This window comes from Osmerus mordax, chromosome 23, assembly GCF_038355195.1.
Source record: "Osmerus mordax isolate fOsmMor3 chromosome 23, fOsmMor3.pri, whole genome shotgun sequence".
NCBI lineage: Eukaryota > Metazoa > Chordata > Actinopteri > Osmeriformes > Osmeridae > Osmerus > Osmerus mordax.
In genome coordinates, this window is record NC_090072.1 from 10,021,397 (window position 1) to 10,042,050 (window position 20,654).

At 40.9% G+C, this 20,654-nt stretch overlaps 1 protein-coding gene across 1 annotated transcript in view; it reads right to left on the minus strand.

The window, feature by feature from the left end:
* mllt3 (MLLT3 super elongation complex subunit) overlaps window positions 1-20,355 on the minus strand; it is a 135,627-nt gene extending 115,272 nt beyond the window's left edge. The window contains 2 exon segments of the mRNA XM_067261690.1: window positions 19,580-19,760; window positions 20,323-20,355. Of these exon segments, the coding sequence (XP_067117791.1) occupies window positions 19,580-19,760; window positions 20,323-20,334 (193 nt within the window). The 5' untranslated portion in view covers window positions 20,335-20,355.
* Window positions 20,356-20,654: the final 299 nt, after the last annotated feature.

A 20,654-nucleotide genomic window follows, 5' to 3' on the forward strand; every position in this document is an offset into this window, starting at 1 on the left:
TAGATAGACTTTTGATTAAGTAAGGGGAGTGCCGAACATGTTCTGTCGCCGTTTCACTTCCTACAGCTCTGTAGATGTTTTTGTAGTGTCTCGCGTAGGCTACAGCATTGCAGTGAGCAACACTGGTTTGAAACCACAGGTAATGATAATTTCACCCACAAATCGTTTACTTGTAATGTAATGTCATAATAAATCCTACAACGAAAATGTATTTGTGAGGAATGTTTATTTTAAAGATTGAAAACAGATGCATCATAGACCACTGTAGTATGTGTTGCCCGGTCAACAGAGGCTAATGTCATGATGCTAATGCTTCAGTGAAATAGTAGACTAGACTACCGTTTCCAAAAGTAGATGTGGGCCTACTTCCTTAATAATATCAGCTAATATTGTACATTACATTTCATAATTGTGTTTCACATCACAAAGTAAAAGGAGTAAATAGTTATCACCCTGGCCTCTTTGCTTGTGGCGTTCCTGCAGCTGCCTTGCAGTAAAGCTATAGTTAGCCTAGCTATCCCCCAAGTTAACAGATGTGAAACGAATGTTCTGCTACAGGTAGCGCGTGTTTTCGTGACGTTAGTGACGTAGTGACGTTAGTAACGTCAGTGACTGTGGCTAGCAAATTAGCCACCGTTAGCTTCACTTTTCACCACAAAAACGCAATTTCTACTTAAACCATGCAACGGAACGTAAATAAAAATACAACCAACGCAATCGCTACCAAGACGAACCTTTTGACACCGCCGTTGTGTATGTAGTCCAAATATTGACTGATCCTTAGGGGGGCGAAAATAAATAAAGAAAGAAAGAAATATATATGTGAGAGAACAAAGGTTGTGCTCTCGCCGAAGGCTTGAGCACACCCAATTAAACAGCAAGAACCTCAAAAGTGCAGAGTGTACCTGTGGAAAAAAGCAAGCAACAATAATATATTCCACGGCGGGTACAATAATTTTAAGACAGTTACAACAAACCAACAAAAGCAACAAGTCTCAATTAAGCAATAAGGTACTCGAGGCAGTACATTATCGTCAATAAAGTACGTGTTCCAGGGTGTTGTACTGCCTCTCGTACCTTATTGCTTTTATAATACGGTTACCAGCTAAAATATAAATAGTAAATAAATAGTAAGCTGTCTTTCAGCACAAAATAGTTATAGCCAACAAACGTTGTGTATCCATTTCAGTAGCCGAGAGAAAATAGTCCCGTACGTGTGGCTGTTGCTATGCAACGGACAAACAGCATTGTGAACTTCACGTTTGTTAGCCTAGCTAGATCTCGCACCATCTCATTCATTCTCTATGCTCATTTTATAAAAGTTGCCTTTAAAATAACAACAATGACAATGGGACACTTTCAATAAAATTATATTTAATTTAAACATTAGGCCTAAACATTCTAAATCATTCAAATGTAGGCACTGGGTATAGGCTATACTATAGTTACGAGTTACTCGATAGAATAAGGACAAACAGTGTTTCTTTCGTTGCGCAGCGTTTCAAACACCTGAATCATCCTCTTCGGCTAACCATTGATCAAAAGTCATCCCCCCCAAAAGATCGAAGTTAACACGAAACATGTTGTTGATGTGATTACTGTCAAGCTTGAAATGAATAACGGTCGCGCACAATCTAACCGTTATTTTGATAACGCACCAATACGGAACGCTCCTCAGCTTAATTGTAAACAGGTGTACAGTTACTTTTTGAGTGCGCACTAATACGGAACGCTTCCCTTTTAAGGTAAATGTAAAAAGGCGCACAGTACTTTATCACTCAATAATGCACTCCCTCTCAACCAATCAGAATGCTTGATTTCATCCACCCGTATTATAATAAGAGACATTGTGATCCTGGAGGAAACTAACATCAGGTTATAAACAGTTACACTGCTTTTCTCTTTTCCTCAAATATTTGGAACAAATCATTGTAAACAAGTTTGTAATGAGCCAGACTTGGACAGCACAGCTGAGCTGTAATTTGGTTATTTAGATGTTAGGTGTTAACAGTTAATTCCCTTCATGATGGGGGTTGTGGCTTTCACACTTTTGGAATTACCATATTTCTTTCGATTAAACGCCGCAGCGTTTATTACACAATGATAATTTTTGGTGCACGTTTATTCCAGGGCGGCGTTTATTCCAGGGCGGCGTTTAATCAGTAAGAGATTTAGTGAATTGTAGTTGCAGTGCGGCCATAGACATTTACATTTATTCATTTAGCAGACGCTTTTATCCAAAGCGACTTCCAAGAGAGAGCTTTACAAAGTGCATAGGTCACTGATCATAACAACAAGATAGCCAAAAAACATCGCGAGTAGCCAAAACATGAAGCACACATTGTGAACAACCAAAGTAAGTGCCAAAGGGAAGAACCATAAGAGCACGTAGTTAAACAAGTCACAACCAAACAACATGAACAGCTATAAGTGCAAGTGTACCTGTGGAAAAAAGCAAGCAACAGTAATAAAACAATATATCACAGCGAGAACCAAAAATTTAAATCAGTTACCACTAACCACAAGAGCAACAAGTCTCTAAGCAAGAGTCATTGTGATCCTTGAGGAAACTAACATCGGGTCAAGCGATCCGTTCCCAAGTACCGTTGTACTCCCGGAACAAGTGCGTCTTGAGCCTTTTCTTGAAGGTGGAGAGACAGTCAGTGTCTCTGATGGAGGTGGGGAGTTGATTCCACCACTGGGGGGCCAGACAGGAGAAGAGCTTGTGTTGGGACCGGGCGGTCTTGAGCGGTGGGACCACCAGGCGGTTGTCTGAAGAAGACCGTAGGTGGCGGGTGGGGGTGTAAGGCTGCAGGAGAGACTTGATGTAGACGGGTGCAGTCCCGTTCACTGCTCGGAAGGTCAATACCAGGGTCTTGAATCTGATACGGGCCATGATAGGTAGCCAGTGGAGAGAGATGAGGAGCGGGGTAACATGGGAGCGTCTGGGTAGATTGTAGACAAACAAAGAGTAGCACGCAAACTTGGGGTTGATGAAAGGCGAGTTCGCGAGTGGTGAAATCAGCTACCTTGCTAGGCTAATTGTCGCAATTACATTTTAGTAATGTATAATTAGTTTTCAACCAATGTCAGTTTTAATTATAGAATTGCATTCAGTATTATTGAGTGACTATTTGGTAAGAGTACAGTGCCTTTATTTTGAAGGACTTGGAACGCTCGTGAGTGAGAGAGTCGACAAGCTAACAGCAAGCGAAGCACGGACAATTTAATGCTCTGATAAAAGTTTAAGGTTAGCTGAGGTTAGCTATCTAAAGAAACCTCTATTTCCTTGTGTACAGCATGCAGCCAACGAGGTGTTGTTTTGTGTCCGTATTTTACTTTGGTGAACGTTCTTTACATGCTGCGCACGTAATGGTATGTTCATATTAAGCTAATGTGTTCTTTATTTTATCGTTATACTGTGGGTTTAGTTTCCACAGTGGATTTGGAGAAGCTTCAAATAAACCTGTAGCAAGAAAGCCACTCGTGTCTGCCAGTGCTTCAAGGGAGTTATAGTACACTTGTGATTTACTTGTGTTATAAATACTGTGTTTTAATTTAACCAATTAAATACGTTTTCTGATTTTTTGGGTGCGGTGTTTTAATCGAGGGCGGCGTTTATTACACAATGTTGATTTTTGGTGCGGCGTTTATTCGAGGGCGGTGTTTATTTGAGGGCGGTGTTTAATCGAAGAAATACGGTAGTTAAATTAGTAGATTTGTTGATAAGGCATCCAAAATCTCATGTGCTGCTAAAGAATCTACAAATTGTTGTCTTTGAGATGACGACAGAGAGAAGCTGGAGACTTTTTGGTCAAGGCTATTCTTTTTTCCCAAAAGTAAAAGGCGGGCTGAGATTACATGTTCCTCATTTAATTGGAGCATTCTGGCATTGTGGCAAAATGGAATATGTTGGTTGATGGTAGGGCTGGAACAGTGACGTGCGGTGGGCACAGGGGGAGGCAAGTGCCTCCCCTGTGTCTTCATGAAATGTAAAAAACGAATAATATAAAATAATAATATTTGTCCATTGATCTGTGATAGAAATATAATTATTGGATGACTCCAATGATTTTTATAGTTGATATCGCTGAATTTGTGTATTTTCCTGTTCAAATACGGGGAAAGACGCGAAAGACGCAGCGACTAGCTGTGCCTCCTCTCGGATTGTGCAATCCCACACAAACTGGGCTGAGCTGCTAATTCTTTTGCTCAATTTGAGCATGTGCAATTTGATCTCTCTGTATGTCACCAATGTAATGTTTGTACACATTTTTATATGTCCTCACATTTCATAGTCTTGGTCATGTATTTTACGTATTTGTATAACATATTAGTCTTGCTGATCGTAAATAACGCCGCAGTGAAAAAGCAGGAGGGGAGGCAGCCAGTACCTCTGCCTCACTGAAGGGGGCGTGTATGAGCACACGGGCTTGTTCTGCTATTGTTCTTCTTCATGTATTACAGACAAATGCTATGGTTGTTGCTAGGACAGCTAAAAAAGTCAAATAGAAAAAGTGCACCCTATCGTTTACTTGTATTTTTTTGCCCTGACACATATACATATATATACATATACATATATATATGTATATGTGTCAGGGCAAAAAAAAAATATATATATATATATATATATATATAAAGTCCAGTTTTGAGAAATGTTAAGCTTATATATATATATATAAGCTTAACATTTCTCAAAACTGGACTTTCAATCCAAACTGGAAGTGATAAATCAGGGAAGATCGATGCCTGGAGCTAAAAGATGTGCTTCAAACGACGGTAAAGAAGATAACAAAATTATATAAATCCAGTTAAGAAAAATTAAGTTATTTTAAAGAATAAAACAACATTTGTCTTTTTGTTATGGACTGTATATACTTTAATTTCTATTGAATGAGTATGAATTGTGGAATTGTGATGGCAAATTAAGAACACAGAGGATGCGGAGCAAATGCGCTCTCTGAGCCTCTATAAATGGAACGCATTTCTTTGGCCAAATGTGTGTTTGTAAAGAATGCTGATATGGGAAAGATGGCGCGGTCCAGTTTCGTGCTCTCGCTTGCCTCACTGCGCCGCCACTGAGCACTTTTCATAGAAATGAACGGAGTCGCCATCTTGGAAGACAAAAGTTGCTTCCTCTAGTAATATTAACTAAGTAATGTGGCTGTAACATTAGCTCTGCAGCTAACAGCTGAGTTACTGTCGCTAATGTAACGGTAGATAGCATCAAGTATGTGTGTGAATACACATGCTGTAACGCGAGTGTTGTACACTTCTTTGTTATTTGGATAACCGATCTTCGAACACCCCTGTTTATTATTAGTATAGCTGGATTGAGTTGTCTGGGATAATTGCGCGTTCATGCGTTGGTTTTAAAGGGGGTATGTATCTATACTAGAAACCTTGATCAGCAACGCTGCTATTGGCTGCCTACAATGCCACCTTGAAATCTACCTATTTGCATTACTCCTAGTGAAATGTCACTTAGTATCAAGTATCCCTGCAGAATTGATTACATATGCTCTTTTAAGCATGTGTATTGGAAAAATAATCAACTAATTGCTTTGAATGAGGGGATTTTTTTTCTCTCCAAGACAACAGTTTTGAGGATATATCTTGGTCAATCATTATCAGTATCATTAGTTTATCAAATATTTTGAGTATAGTGGTCTATTTACCATGATTCTATTTACCATGATTCTCAGTGAGTTATGACTACTTGATCCTGAGCGAAATCCTGGTGTCATATCTGACCCACAAACTGCCAAAGTCTAGAGTACCATCACTTACAGCAACATACTCTAGCGGGCCATTGATGAACAGGTGACATAGCGATGATGCTCAAATAGTTCTACATCTATACTCATTGTCATGTCTTGATCCAATTCTGCTCTCCTTTAACAATCACTGTAACCCTACATGCCTCTGACCATCAAATAGTTTCCTCATCTCCCCCCCCCCCTTACCTCAAACCATAAATCAATTTCTATATAGACCAAGCATCACAGCTATTTCAAGATAGCGTGGTTTTTATGGAAAGTGCTCATTGGTGCATTCAAACTCACAAAAACAAGATTTGATCAGCGCCATTTTGAACTTCCGGCTCGTCTGTTCGACTTGAAACTCTTTAGCAAAAGACCAAACTCCATTGGGGCCTTTGCTTCAAGTTGAGGAGCTAGGGGAGGTGGATGGCCTCAAACCCCCCTCAAGCAACTTCTACAAAACACTTTTGACTGAATTTATTCTACACACCCACGAACTGTCATGATCCTCTTTTTCCTGTTCTAGTTCCCATTGACTTGACTTTTACAACCCTCTCTGCTACAGTTCTGTGCTCTCCAACAAACAGGTACCAACATACCAGTCCACATCCCCGCTTTCTCCTTGGATATTTATTGTCTAGAATTGTGTACATCGATAAATCTGCTGAATTGGTTGACATCACCCAAAATCTCTACCTCCCATATTCTGTTCGGACCTGCAGTAAAATAATCTCTCGTTCTTGACAAAGACTGATCACCGGCTTTTGCAGATACATCTACAAGCATAGAACTTGACCTTATGTTGAGCAAAGTACAGCCATTCTCATTCAATAGTCCTCAACCAATAATTGATGATATATTTCAGCCAGGGCCACTCTGACCACACCATGGTTCAGCTGATTCCTGCATACAGGCAGAAAGCCCAGAAAACCTTCTATGAGGACATCAAAATAGTGGACAAGTGAGGCTATGGAGGATCTGCAGGCATGCTTGGACTATACTGACTGGGATATGTTCATGACTGCTACCAATAGTCTGGATTCAAGGAGTAGAAGAACAGGTTTAGCAAGGCGGTGAGAGAGGCTAAACGACTGTACTCAGAGAGACTGAAGCGTCAGTTCTCAGCGACTCTGCTTCTGTCTGGAGAGGGCTCAGGCAGATCACCAACTACAAGACCAGAGCCTCCTATGCCATTAACAACTCTAGCCTGGCCAACGACCTGAATGAGTTATTCTAATGTTGTCCATTTTTTTCACTAGGGAAGGCAAAAAGTTGCTAAATATAGTGACAAGGTCGTTAAATTGGCGACAAGCAGCTAAAGCGGCAAGGGCTCCAATAACATTTGTTGACAAGAAAAGTGGAATAGCCACGTATGGAAATAACTTTGATGTGAGGCAGACGACGATAAGAACATCGATCACCAGAAAACAATTAGCAAACATTACCATTCAGGGCTCTCAAGTTTTATCAAAGGTTTGGTGTGAGATTACATTACCATTTACTGTATGCCATGAGTCTCACGGCGAATGCGTGAGACTTGAGAGCCCGGACCATTCATGTCCTTTATGGTTTGCAGGCAAGAGGAAACCTCCGGCGCTGATATTAAGCCTCAAAGATCTGTTTATTTGGGGGCATGGCTGGCTCGATTGACAGGTCCAGTCGCGAGTCATTGACAACCCGTTTGGACAAGGGGGGTCTTCTCGATGGAAGCTAACGATGTTTGCAGTGACTTTGCACAGTTTACTAGCCAGGTGCATAGAGGCAAGTAGAGGAGAAGTTTTTAGATGACAGTTTGTCGGAAAGTGTGTTTTGGAGTTTGGAATGTATATTTACTAGGGCTGGGAAAGTTAACGCGTTAATCTTCTTAATCAATTTGAAATGTTTAACGCATAAAAAATAATTTTGCGCTATTAACGCAACACCTTTTTGCATCTATTACAAACACTATAAGCCTCAGTTTTAACCACTTCCTGTTATGGCAGCTGTTGTGAGTGCCGGAGCCAATTCACCCTGGCATGATGGACAAAGACAACAGTGGAGTTTTAGGAGGAAAGTTTACATTTAAAAAGTATACGGATGGCAATGTGGACAAGACAAAAGTGGTGTGTACAATTTGCAAAGTCGAATTCAAATACCATAGAAGCTATTCGTCTTTAGTTTATTATATAGAAGCAAAACACCCGGGCATTATTGACGTTACTAGCGAGGCTACAGGACGGCCTTGCCAATCTACGTGTCTTCTTTTGGACTATTGCCTGAAGTTCTAAGCTGATCCAGTATTTTTGATAACCTTCAGGGTTTAAACTTTAAATATTCAACATGCACTTCAACACTTTGTTTATAAAGTTTCTGGATATATTTAATGGGATTTACTATTCTGTAGTTCCCAGGAGAGACTTTACAGTTCACGAGATGTCATAAAATGTTTCATTTAAAATACACTTAATTGTGTTAATTGATTAATTGACTAACCCTAATATTGAATTGTTTTGTGCTCATAGCGCAACCAAAATATAAAGAGCCCCATGAAGCGTGTTGAATCCACTCTTTCTACTTATATGTTCAAGTCAAGATTTATACTTTTTAGCTCTGCAAATGATCTCAAAGTCATCTGCTGAGTTCACTTAATGTTAACACTCAGTCCACAGTATCCACACACATTTCTTTTCAGTTGTTCAGTAACCTAAGTTATACTGTTGTTTTGAAAGACAATTGGACTGTCCTGACCCACACCTACCCACCCCAGAGGCCCCCTCCCTCACCACCACAGAGATGACTCTCCAATCAGGAGGGAGAAGTTTACAGACTGTTCAAGAGGCAGAACCCCCGCAAAGCAGCTGGACCGGACTGTCTCTCCAGCCACCCTTAAGCACACTGGACCCCTGCCGTTTGCCTACAGAGCTAACATTGTCTGTAAACAATGCAGTAAACATGGCCCTCCACTTCACCCTCCAGCACCTGGTCGCCCTGGGATCCTATGCCAGGATACTGTTTGTGGACTTCAGCTCTGCCTTCAACACCATCATCCCGGCTCTGCTACAGGGCAAGCTCTCCCAACTGAACATGCCAGACTCCACCTGCAGGTGGATCACTGAATTCCTGTCTGACAGGAAGCAAATTATATGATAATAGAACTGGAATGGTGGCTAGAATTTGAACTCATGTCCATCTTGTAAGTGCCACATGTACAGCCACTAATTAATGGGCGAAAATCCCAGACGGATGGGGGACACACACCCCAATCCTGGGATAAATATGATTAGCCCTGCCACTGTAAACATAAGTATTTCAATATGCAATGAAGATACTGATTTTAGACACAGATTAATGTGAGCTATGTGTTAAAGCAAAACTTGTCTCCTCCCCCCCTCACCCCCAGAAAATGCTTGAGACCATGTAATTGTGCCCCCCAAACATCATATCTGATTTTTGCCCCTGCACAGATCGACCAAGGGCATTCAGAGTAAATACTATGCATGTGGATATCAAAAACATAGATGGTGCAGAGATGACATGTATATTAACAATGTTTCTTTCTCATTTACTTGCACATTGCATTCCTACAAAGTTATTGACCCTTTGTAAAATGCAACAAGATAAAATTGGATTTTGAGTGTATTTGGTCCTCAAAGAAATACTGTGCTATATGCCTCAATTGAAATGAGGACACCTTTGCAAGTGCTGACTAAATTAAACGTAAAAGCTTTAGTTTCTAGAGGTGCTCTGAAAAAAAAAAAAAAAAAAAGCCAATATGTTACAGCAAGCACAACTGGGGAGAACAGAGTGAAAGACCTACCAACCAACAGCCCTTATAAACCGTGCTTCAATAAACCACTTCCTCCACCCACCTTTCATTGACAAAACCAGAGGAGAGTGAGTAGTTACAGCCGAGTTCCTGTTTTTCGCCCACACCTCCTCCCCCTTTCCACTCCTTTTATTCCAGCAGCAGCGATAGGGGTTCACAGCCCCAACCCTTTGTGCTCCACCTATATAAGTAGGCATGATTTCTGCTGAATAGTAAAACAATTACTTGCAAATTCCTGTCAGCCTTTGATATCTGGCCAGAGGCTGAATAAAGCAGAGAAGGAAAGGGAGGAGCGATTTCCAAGACTAAGATAGTACTATACCACTAAGAGGCAGTGGCAACTGTGTGTGCGCACGCGTGTGTGTGCGTGTTATCAGTGCACTTTCGTTGTGATGACAGGAGAACACTTATTAATTTCAGAAAAGGCTCCTCTGCACATTGGAAACAAAGCTATTAAAATGGAACGGCTTCCGGAGATGTTTTGTGAGAAATGTTGCTTGCCTTTCTTGCAACAGTTATTCTGCTACTCTCTATATGTGGCTGGTGTACGCAAAACCAGAAGAAGTTTATTTATATTTTGTGTAAAACCATCAACAAATGACAGAAAGGTTCAAAGATTGTTAGTTAACTTAAATGTATGAGGCACAACACAACCATTTTTACTGGCCCCCCCTCAAAGTTGTAATTTATCATTGTTACAACAAAACCAAAGACTTTTAAGTTATGTTATTCTGTTAACATGTTTAACCATTTATTAAACACATCCTGGATATAAAAAGAACAAAAATGAAATCACATTTCTAATGATAAAAATAAAAGCGAAACAATTTCTTTTTAACCTCAAACATGACGTGCTCTCTCCCCTGCTGACAGCCAACTCTGTACAACTCTGTCTGGCTGCAACTGTGAAACCTCTGGTCCCTCAATGCTAAAGCTTCCATAGCATTTCATCAGTATGATACCGAGTACCCAAATCGACACCATTCTGCTGCTGCAGTTCAATAGCCCGGGGGAACGAGGCAAACGGCTGGTCCGTCTTAATTACTTGATACGCCGTTGTTATAAGTCGTGCAATAACACGAAGGGAATCTGCATTTAAAGAGCTCAATGCTCTTAAGACAGTGGAGATGGTTGTGGACTTCAGGAAGAATACAGCCCCACTCATCCCCATCACCCTGTGCGACTCCCCAGTCAACACTGTGGAGTCCTTCCGCTTCCTGGGCACCATCCTCTCCCAGGACCTCAAGTGGGAACTGAACATCTGCTCCCTCACCAAAAAAGCACAACAGAGGATGTACTTCCTACGGCAGCTGAAGAAATTCAACCTGCCAAAGACAATGATGGTGCACTTCTACAGCCATCATTGAGTCCATCCTCACCTCCTCCATCTCCATCTGGTACGCTGCTGCCACTGCCAAGGACGAGAGCAGACTGCAGCGTATCATCCGCACTGGTGAGAAGGTGATTGGCTGCAATCTGCCTACCCTCGAGGACCTGCACACCTTGAGGACCCTGAGGCGTGCGAGGAAGATTGTGGCCGACCCCTCCCACCCTGGTCACTCCCTGTTCAAGCTACTCCCCTTTGGCAGAAGGCTGCGGTCCATCAGGACCAAAACCTCACGCCATAAGAACAGTTTCTTTCCATCCGCTACTGGCCTCTTCAACAAGGCCAAGGACTCCATTGACAAGCGTTAACTTCCTTGAAGGCGGGTCTCTGTTGAAGTTTAAAACTATTGGATCTGCCCAGAGCCACTCTAATCTGCCATAACCAATCGCTAGCGTTCGCCTAAGCCAACTCCTTCACCACGGAGCTAGCTGCCGTAAGTGGAAAATCAAACTTTTCCCGAACCCTGTGGGGAGGAGGGCCACAACATCTTGACCACCAGCAAAACTCAGCAAGGATTGTTCTTGCTCCGGCTTTAACTTATGGATATTCGTCAGCGTTGCCACAACCGCAGAATAGCTTCGCTCGCATCTTTATCCGCCGCCATTACTGAACTACAACTCAAACTAGTGCACGACATCAACGTCATCGTTCTCAGCCACTTCCTCTGGTCGCCGATTGGACCTACAAAAAATGTGTTTCTGAAAACCGACTGATGCACTGAAATCCCAGACCTAGTACAGAAGCAAAATCCAAATTGAGCGGAAGTACGTAGGAGGGCAGAGCCAGGCTAGTTTTGCACCTCCCTGCCACAGTAAATTCCGTGTTTGTATAAGATACATGGCGAATAAACCGAATTCTGTTTATGATTTAAATTCCTGACCAGCATGGTCAACGGCCCGGAAGATGGATTGTCAACCACCCGCTTAGCTGTCACGCAAACCAGGTGCTGTCTGCTATTAGCATGGCTGGTCAGGGATTGTTTCCGAAAATTGTCGGTGCATGTGTAAAAATATCCAGCTTTAGACGGGAACATACGACAGACGACAATGCATCTTAGTTCCATTAAAAAAAAGTTCCTTCCGTTTGAGCTCGTAGCTCTCCTTTGCTGCCATCTACACTTCTGTGTCTTGCGCCAGTTGTTAAAAAAAAAAAAAATATTAGAGAATTACAATTTGACAACCATTCGTCACTCACTACTCAACTCTTGATTGGCCAACGGTGCGCCCCACGAGCAGTAGCGGAGCCAGAGGGGTGTCCGGGGTGTTTTATTTTAAATTTTTCTTGTGGTTGTGCGGCTTATATTTCGAAGCGGTTTATAATCCGGTTTCAGAACAAAAAAGTGGCTTTGTCTCAAGATCTCTACAGCCAATTTAATGCTCAACACTTGAACGGGGGCTTATTATTTGAAAGAGGAATTATTTAGGCTACTGTGTCGTCTCAGTTACACTATCAGGGCTTGGAAATACAGTGACTTTCTAAAGGAGGCAAATGGCTAGTAGAACATAACATTTCATAATTTGAGTTAATCAAACAGCTGAACCACATCACCAAAGAGCGCTTGGGTTGAATTCGTTGAAAGCTCCATGTTTGTTGAAAACGAATTGAACCCAAGCGCTGCCGCTGGAGAGCCGAGATGTGATGATTCTGCCATCTAGTCTGTTTTAGAACACATCGACAGCGCATTAATTTTTAAAGAGGAACAGAGAAACGCAATCAAGGCATTTGATAAAGGCCGTATAAAGGCCTTGATAATCATCGTATAAAGGCCGCCCTGACAATTTGATTGGACATAGTTTTTCCCCAACCGAGCGACCCCAGACCCAACTTCCGAGCTGGGCTGGCACCCAGGCTAAAAAAACATCTCCAGAGGGCTAAAATCATAGCAAGTGAATGGAGACACGCTAAGCCTCAGGGTTCAAGACCCAATTATAGATTTTGTGTGTGATTAATCAGACTTAATTTATTTTATCTCCTTACCTTATCATTTTTGTTTGGGAATCATTCATTTAACACAACTACTTATGCATCCACACTTTATTGGATAGAGACAATTCAAGTCAGACAGGACGGCAGGGAGATAGAGAGGGGAAGACATGCAGCAAAGGGCCTGTGCCCAGGCTGCTGCAGTAGGGCCTCAACCTTGTTATTTAAGATGGGTGGTCTGGGGTTGCATTGGAAGTACTGTTCTCACAATACAAAAATGTGGACTTCGATACTGATACCAAGTGTAATATCACGGTACTCTCTACTGAAACGATAATGATTAAATAGTAATTGATTAATTTGACAATGCTTTAGTCTTTTATTTTCAATTGGAACTTTTTACAATGTGTATGGAAGTGCAAGCATAAATAAAATGGTTCCCAAGGTGGTTGAACCCCTGAGCTCTGTTAGAGACTGTTGTAAAGATTAAACTTGTTATACATAATGATAATCGTAAAATAAGAATGAAACTACTTTTCTAAGTGCACTTCTCAGAAATAGATCCTAGAGCGTAACTGAGATGAGTAGCATAAAATAATAACTTTATTTGTGCCTGAAACAGAACATGAGGATGTTAAAAATGACACACAATAATAATAATAATATACACTAGCCAGGGCTCAAATGGGATCAAAGGTTTGGCGTGAGATAACCATGCATACCTGTCAACGTTTGTCAACATATCCCTGTAAGGATGCCATCTCAAAATCTGTTTAAATGCCTGTTATGGAAGCAAATTAGGGTGTTTAAATCATCATGTGCGATTACTTGTGCCAGTCACAAGAAATAACTCCTTCCCCCATTCTTGATCCAAGCCAACTTCTTCGGGGAACTGCATGGTCCATTGAGACGGTGGGCCGTCTCCACGGCAACACCTGAACACCAGCAGGCCATAATAAGATGCTGTTGTGACTTTACTGACTGTTGCATCATTAATTGTAAATTGCTGGAGAGGGCAGCCTCTCTGGACTAGTGGAAACCACTATAGCTGTGGGTGATAAGAGGGAGAGAAAGCTACAAAACATCTGTCTGTTCTTAAAGGAGTCATTGATTGCAAAACTGATTTGACCTTGTCATAGTTGAATAACGACAGTTCGGTGGGTAAAATGGACATACAGTGAACCTCAAAGTCCATTGACACGTCTTTCCTATCTAAATCTCACAACTTGAAACTGCAGCTGTAGAACGATTAGTTTCGAAAAAGCTTAATTTGTGATGTCACAAATGTAGAATGACCTTTGTCACACCCCAACATTTACATACAGACCAGCCCTCTGGTGTTCTGGCCCAGGATCGTAGACACTAGTTTAGCTGTGTGCTGCTCTGTGTACTTCCACGGGATTTACAAAGGAGAAAGTTTGGAAGTTTTTAAAGGATATTGAAAATGGACCATTGTAAATGCAGTGTTCCTGGCTGTACAGTGAATGCTGACACTTTTCAGAGTCTTCCTAAGGAACCGAACACTCGACAGGCTGTGATGTTTGTCTATGAGAAGATCCCTGTGCAGTTCGACCCTCAATTACACATTTGCTCGAACCATTTCACCGAGGACAGTTTTGAAAACCTGGGACAATGTAAAGCAGGATTTGCTTTATGAAGCTGTTGCTGAAAAGAGGTGCTGTTCCAACCTTATGTTCATCACAACCGCAAGCTGTAGTAGGATGTTGTCGCTAACAGGTATTAGCAATGCTAACGTATCCTGCCTGTATCTATCATCGGTAGAATGTGTGATGATTTAGTTTATTGGCAATGGGGCTAACGTTATTTCATGTTCCTGACTGTGTTTCATTCAAATAAATAACCTGTGTTGTCATGTAAATCTACAATTCAAGATGCATGTTTGTCCAGATCTATTTTTCAGCAAGACAGCTAGAGCTAACTGAAACAGATTTCAAATGATAACGTTAGTTATCGGCCCCACGGAGCGAGAGAGAACATATGAGAAGTATGTTTTGGAAATGGGACCAAAATCGAAGTTGCTCTTTTGAAAAACTGTAAAAGAGGAGGGCCACATGTAAAAATGAATACTAAACTTTTTATGTCGCCTCTTTACTTGGATATTGGTCCAAACTTCTCATATGCTCTCTCTCTTTCGCTCCGTGGGGCTGAAAATCAAGCTGTTCCACTCAGCGCTCCCCCTAGAGGCCTGGAAAACTTCCGTTGTGAAAACTGGATGCAGCGTTTTTGGTTTGCGTGCTGTCGTTTTTGCAACGCGTTTATGTATTTGCAGCGCGTTTATGTATTTGGTTGTGTTGTGTGTATTTGCAGCGCGTTTGCTGAATGCTGCGCATGTGTTGTCAAATTAATGAAGATGTTTTGTGTTTTGTCTATTTGCATGTGTTTTTTTAATTTGCAGCGCGTTTGCACATGTTGGCCACCGTAGATATGCGAGGTTAGTGCTGACTTAATATTGAATCAGATGCTTTCACACAGGTTTCTTTATGAATGAAAGGCTGGCTACCTAACAGAACAACAATATAAAGTGGATATACTTTCAGTATAGATCAGTGAATTTTGTTAGATAAATTATTGCATTTACTGATGTCAAAACTGCCTGCACATTGCAAATGTGGTTAAACAAGAGCTTTATAGAATTTCAATTGTGATCTGAGAAATATAGGTATAAAAGCCACTGAGGAAAAACTGTCATTACCAGATGCATCACGGGCACAACACTATCTTTCTATTAATCCAGAAATGTGTGTGTGTGCCACCAATTGTATCACATGCACTGTATATAGTTTAAGTAATCTGTATTTAGTTTTCTCATCTTAAATTGCCAACTGCATCACGGGCACTGTGCACTAGTTCCTTCCAATTTAACAAAGGCCATTCTGAGAGCCATGACTTCATACAAAGGCCCTTACCTTCTCCGCAAAGGTTACCAATGTCATGCTACTAAAGCACATCATTCTAGTATGATAATATAGTACAGATAGTATAAAACTAATATAAAAGTTAAAGTAAGGAAGTACTCAGGCACTAATTTTATCACTATGTGAAAACCTTGGTATTTGAGAGGATTTCATGATGTGTCTCATCTGAAGAGTTATTGGAAGTTAAGTATTCTCTTGCTGGTCACTGGGATATTTCCTCTAGGCCCCTGCTTCACATTTATTAAAGGAATCTGGGAGGTCAGCAAACTCCCCCTAAAAATAATTTAGCAAACCACGTCATCAAAGGTCTTAAAGAAAAGTGACACAGTTCCATATCAAAGATGACAGGTTGATTTGTGTGCAGCTTTGAGGCATTTGGGAAAAGAAATACTGTGTGGGCATCTCAACACACACACACACTTATTGGACCCAACATTGAAGTCAGTCCATTCCAAAGCCAAACATAAATCCATTGAACTGTGAAAAATATGCAATTTTGCTCACCACCTCAGCCTATCCCCTGTCATGTGCACTCACCAAGACCAAAGTTCAGTTTAATGTCTCAATAATTTGCTGCACACAATCAAGAAACCCCCAAAATCCATCACCATATTGTAGGCCTGGTAAAGTGGGCAAACAATAATGTTTACCTGGCATATATATTTTTCCATATTGAGAAATATTTCACGCATATGTCATAAAAATTATCATCCATGCCATATTGTCATACATTTATGGTGCCCTACCCAGAAAGTTAAAGACCCTGGGCATTTGATAATTAATATTCTTCAAATGCTATCCATTTGTATACTGTACATATACAGGAATACATATTTTCTTTTTGACACCAATAATGGATTAAGGAGATGCATTACTTCATATAAATGCATCTGTGCATGGGCGGATCTACAGGGGGGCAAGGGGGGGCTGCCACCCCCCCACTCTAGTGCCCCCCCCAGCTGCCCCCCTAACTTTGGTGATCCAAAAACAAACATCCACAAGCTTCTCAAAACATTGAACTGAACAATACTTTTACCGAAAGTGAACAATTAAATGTTTTATTTTAAATGTATTCTTAGCCCCCTGCCCCTCAAATACTTAGCTACGTCCCTGCATTAAAACGTGCAGAACAGCGTTCACACAGTCTGGCTTGCACACAGCGAGTCTGCTGCGATGCAGTACTGCATCCCGGCAAAGACTGGAGCGACTGAGCTTCCCCCGAGCCTCTGAAGGTGAACTCAGTTTCCCCAGGTGAAGTTTAAAACACACGTTTAACTTAAAGTTACATTTGTAATGAATGTAATGTATGTTAAAGACGATTCAGCATCAGCAAAAACAGCGAGTCTATTACGTTAGCCAAACGTCAAATCGTTCCCTCGTGATTTTGCAAGAGCACTGCCCTCTTATTAGTTTTGATTTTAGTAAAGAAAAGCTTAATATCAAATCTTGTTTGTATCCATAACGTTAACTGATGATCGCTGTTTCGCCGACGTTACAACACACAATACAGTGCCAGTTGGAAGATCGATCATTTTTATATGATTAGCTAAGCAGTCCTATAAAACTTACACTTACTCTCACATTGTTTGTGAAACGTTTTGCTGCAAAGCACAACAACCGTCGCCTTAAGCTTTCCTAAAAAAGACGGGTGATCATGGGTAATTTGTAGACTGTAGCCTAATTATAAAGTTGTAAAGTTTTTAATTATAATAAGTAGGCCTACTTGAGTATTAGTCGCTCTGCCCGCTCATAAATTGGGCCGGCAGATCGCCTGCTTTCTCTTAGTTTTTTCACACACCGAATAAAATGGTATGTGTTAAGTTTGTTAAGTTACTGTGTGAATGATAAGCTAATAGGCTACACTAGGTTTTCATTTAAATAAACACATGATCAGACCGTGCATTAAAAAGTGCAGTTTTCAATTGTCGCGCATGCTCTCTTTCTCAAACAAAAAAGTGTGTGTACCAAGATTGTTGCCATGGAGACAACCCTAAACCATCATTTATTTTTGTGGAGGGAGTTAGCAAGATTAAGCCGATGCGAAAATAATTAAATGGATGGGAAAAAGATGCCAAGAGGCACTGAAAAAGCCGTAAAAAAAAAAAAGATGTCACTTCATAAATCTAGGTTCCTGCAAGGGTGGGAAAATATATTCTCAACAGCCCCGAATCTTTCAGGTAAAAATTTGGATTGTAGCCTAATTACCGGAAAATATAACAATACGAGTCCAACTTAATGCTTATATTACATAAAGCTCAAAAAACTATTTTGCGCTGAAATTAATGCAAAATAGCGCTATGCGCGCTCGCATTAATGTGAAGTTGCAATTTCACCTCACATCAAAACCTATAGGTCCTAGGTTCGAGTTAAACTCAGAATGTTCAACGTATGGCTCGGCCCCTGGTGGGGGATGGGCTGGTTTTGTCTATTACACTACCGGGCTGAAAATGGGTCCCACTCCGGCCCTGATTGGGCTTATTCCTGTTGTGAATAAAAAATGATTGTGTGTAAGGCCATGATTAAACAATAACTACTGTAGTTTAAATTTATTTTCGTGTTTGTTTTGTTAAAGCCATTCATATAGGGATTCCCACGTACCGTTTACCCATGCAACCCTGCCAAGACCTCTTGCCACCCATTTGCCCCCCCATGTCAAATGTTCTAGATCCGCCACTGATCTGTCTAATCAAACTGCGAGATTGTGTTTAACTCTGTGCCCTTTACTTTGTGACCAATATACCTTCCTTCCTACCTACCCATCATTGTATTTAATCAGTCTTTGAGAACCACGCAATTGTTTGTCTACTAATGTAAATCAATTTTCAGAAGCTCCTCCTCCTCGACCTACAAAATGGGAAACTCAAAAGCAGCATTTGAGAATAAAAGGGTATACAACAGATTGTACCTGCTGCAATCATTTGATGGAACTTTTGAAGTGATTTCTTACAGACATGGTAAAATATTCCCATTGACTCATTTATAAAAAACAGTCATGTCTGACTGATGGTCAAATATCATTATTCAGCCAAGTCTCGATAAAGAACGCACAAAGCGCATACAGCAAGATCCCCAAAACATTGAAAAACAACTACGAAACAGTAAATTACAAGCAACACTTATTAGAAACAAATGATTACTATTTATAAAACAAGTTTGCATTAACGGGGCTAAAGCTCTAATTTTGCGGGATGGGAACAAATAACTAGACACTGCGTTGCAATATTACAACTGTTCGAAAAACTGCGAATGTTCTACTGCAAATGCAAGTCGCGTGTAATTACAATATGACAGGGTCTCTCCAAGACACACACACACACACACAAATAAAAAAAAATGTTTTCTATGTTTCTGGATCCTTGCTCATACAATGTCAGTGTATCCACTGGGGGCAAGCATGTCCCAGATGCTTAAAATGTTATGATTCACGTAATGCATTACATTTAGTCATTTAGCAGACGCTCTTATCCAGAGAGATCCAGAGCATTAAAAGCATTCATGCTAAAGCAGGTCGAAAGAAACGATTGTTGTAAAGACGCATTAAGGGAAAAAGCATATAGCCAAAGTCCAAGCGTTACTAAAATGATTGCAAAAAGCAATTCTATAAGCTTGGAAACACAAACGTTTCAGTTACAGCTACTTCGTGGATCTACAACAGCAGCATTGGGTTCCTCACGGCCATGTGTGTGACTGTCCTGTAGTAGTGTGCATTAGTATTGTGGGTAGACAATGGCAAATCAAATGGGTTAAGTTCATCTGTCCTTACCTCTTTTGGGTTTCGGGAAGCTTTCGTGCAGGTAAAAAACTACTTTTTCCACAAAATGCTGTATATTGCTGTGCTCTGGTCCCCGGACAAACACCAGCCAGTCGTGCGTAAAGCCTTCAACAGTCGGTTTCTTTCTGACCTGAGCACGATGACCAAGTTCTAATTTGACCTGAACAGCACCCTGTAAAACATCCACAATGTGTAAATAAGAATGCATTTTCAGTCCTTAACATGCCACTTTATACAAAAACGTTTCAGTTGATGTGCATACGAAGAATGTGTTACAATTATATATTAACAGGAAAACGTAGGCTCATAAACACATGCATTTTAAAAATTGTATTGTAGGCCTATAGCCTACGTTGAAAACGAGCGACATCTTATGTTAAACTGTTTCAGCATTCTTTAAAATATTTATCAACGTACAATAATAAAAGACAGTGAAACTGCAGGTCATTTTCAACGCTAAAAATAATTCTAAAAAAAGTTTGTTTTATGGTTTCTTTATCACTTTCTAATAAAGGCTATACCTAAAGGTACAGTATATTGATTGAATGGGAATGCAGTGCTAAATTTGCATTTTTCGAATCGACTAGTTCCACTGTATTGAGATATTGATGTAAATATGGCAGAAAATCTTCGGCACCAAGACGCGCAGAGTTGCCAATACTGCCTTTCTCATCCATGTACAGATACTGTGCGAGACACCCAGGCAAAAGCATGGTTGCTTTCTATTTACTCACCGAGCTGGTCATTCTGGATGTCGCGTGTAACCACTATATCACAAGGAATTTGTTTTAAATGAGCGGATATTGTAGTGCAGATGGCTGATGGCGGACATGGTCTCTTAATTGAACTCAACCTCGAGTTTCAAAGGCTGAGAAGAAAAGTAATACGCATGCGCTGTGTAGTGCGCTGACAGAAATCGCAGACAGACCAGAACCTCCTTGAAGGGAACCAATGAGACAGCACACACGCACAAAGTACTCCTCCATCCAGTAGCCTATCCTACCTTTTCCACCTCTTCGAAACGGCAATGTTGGGCAGTTTATTGGCTTCAAAAAATATATAATAT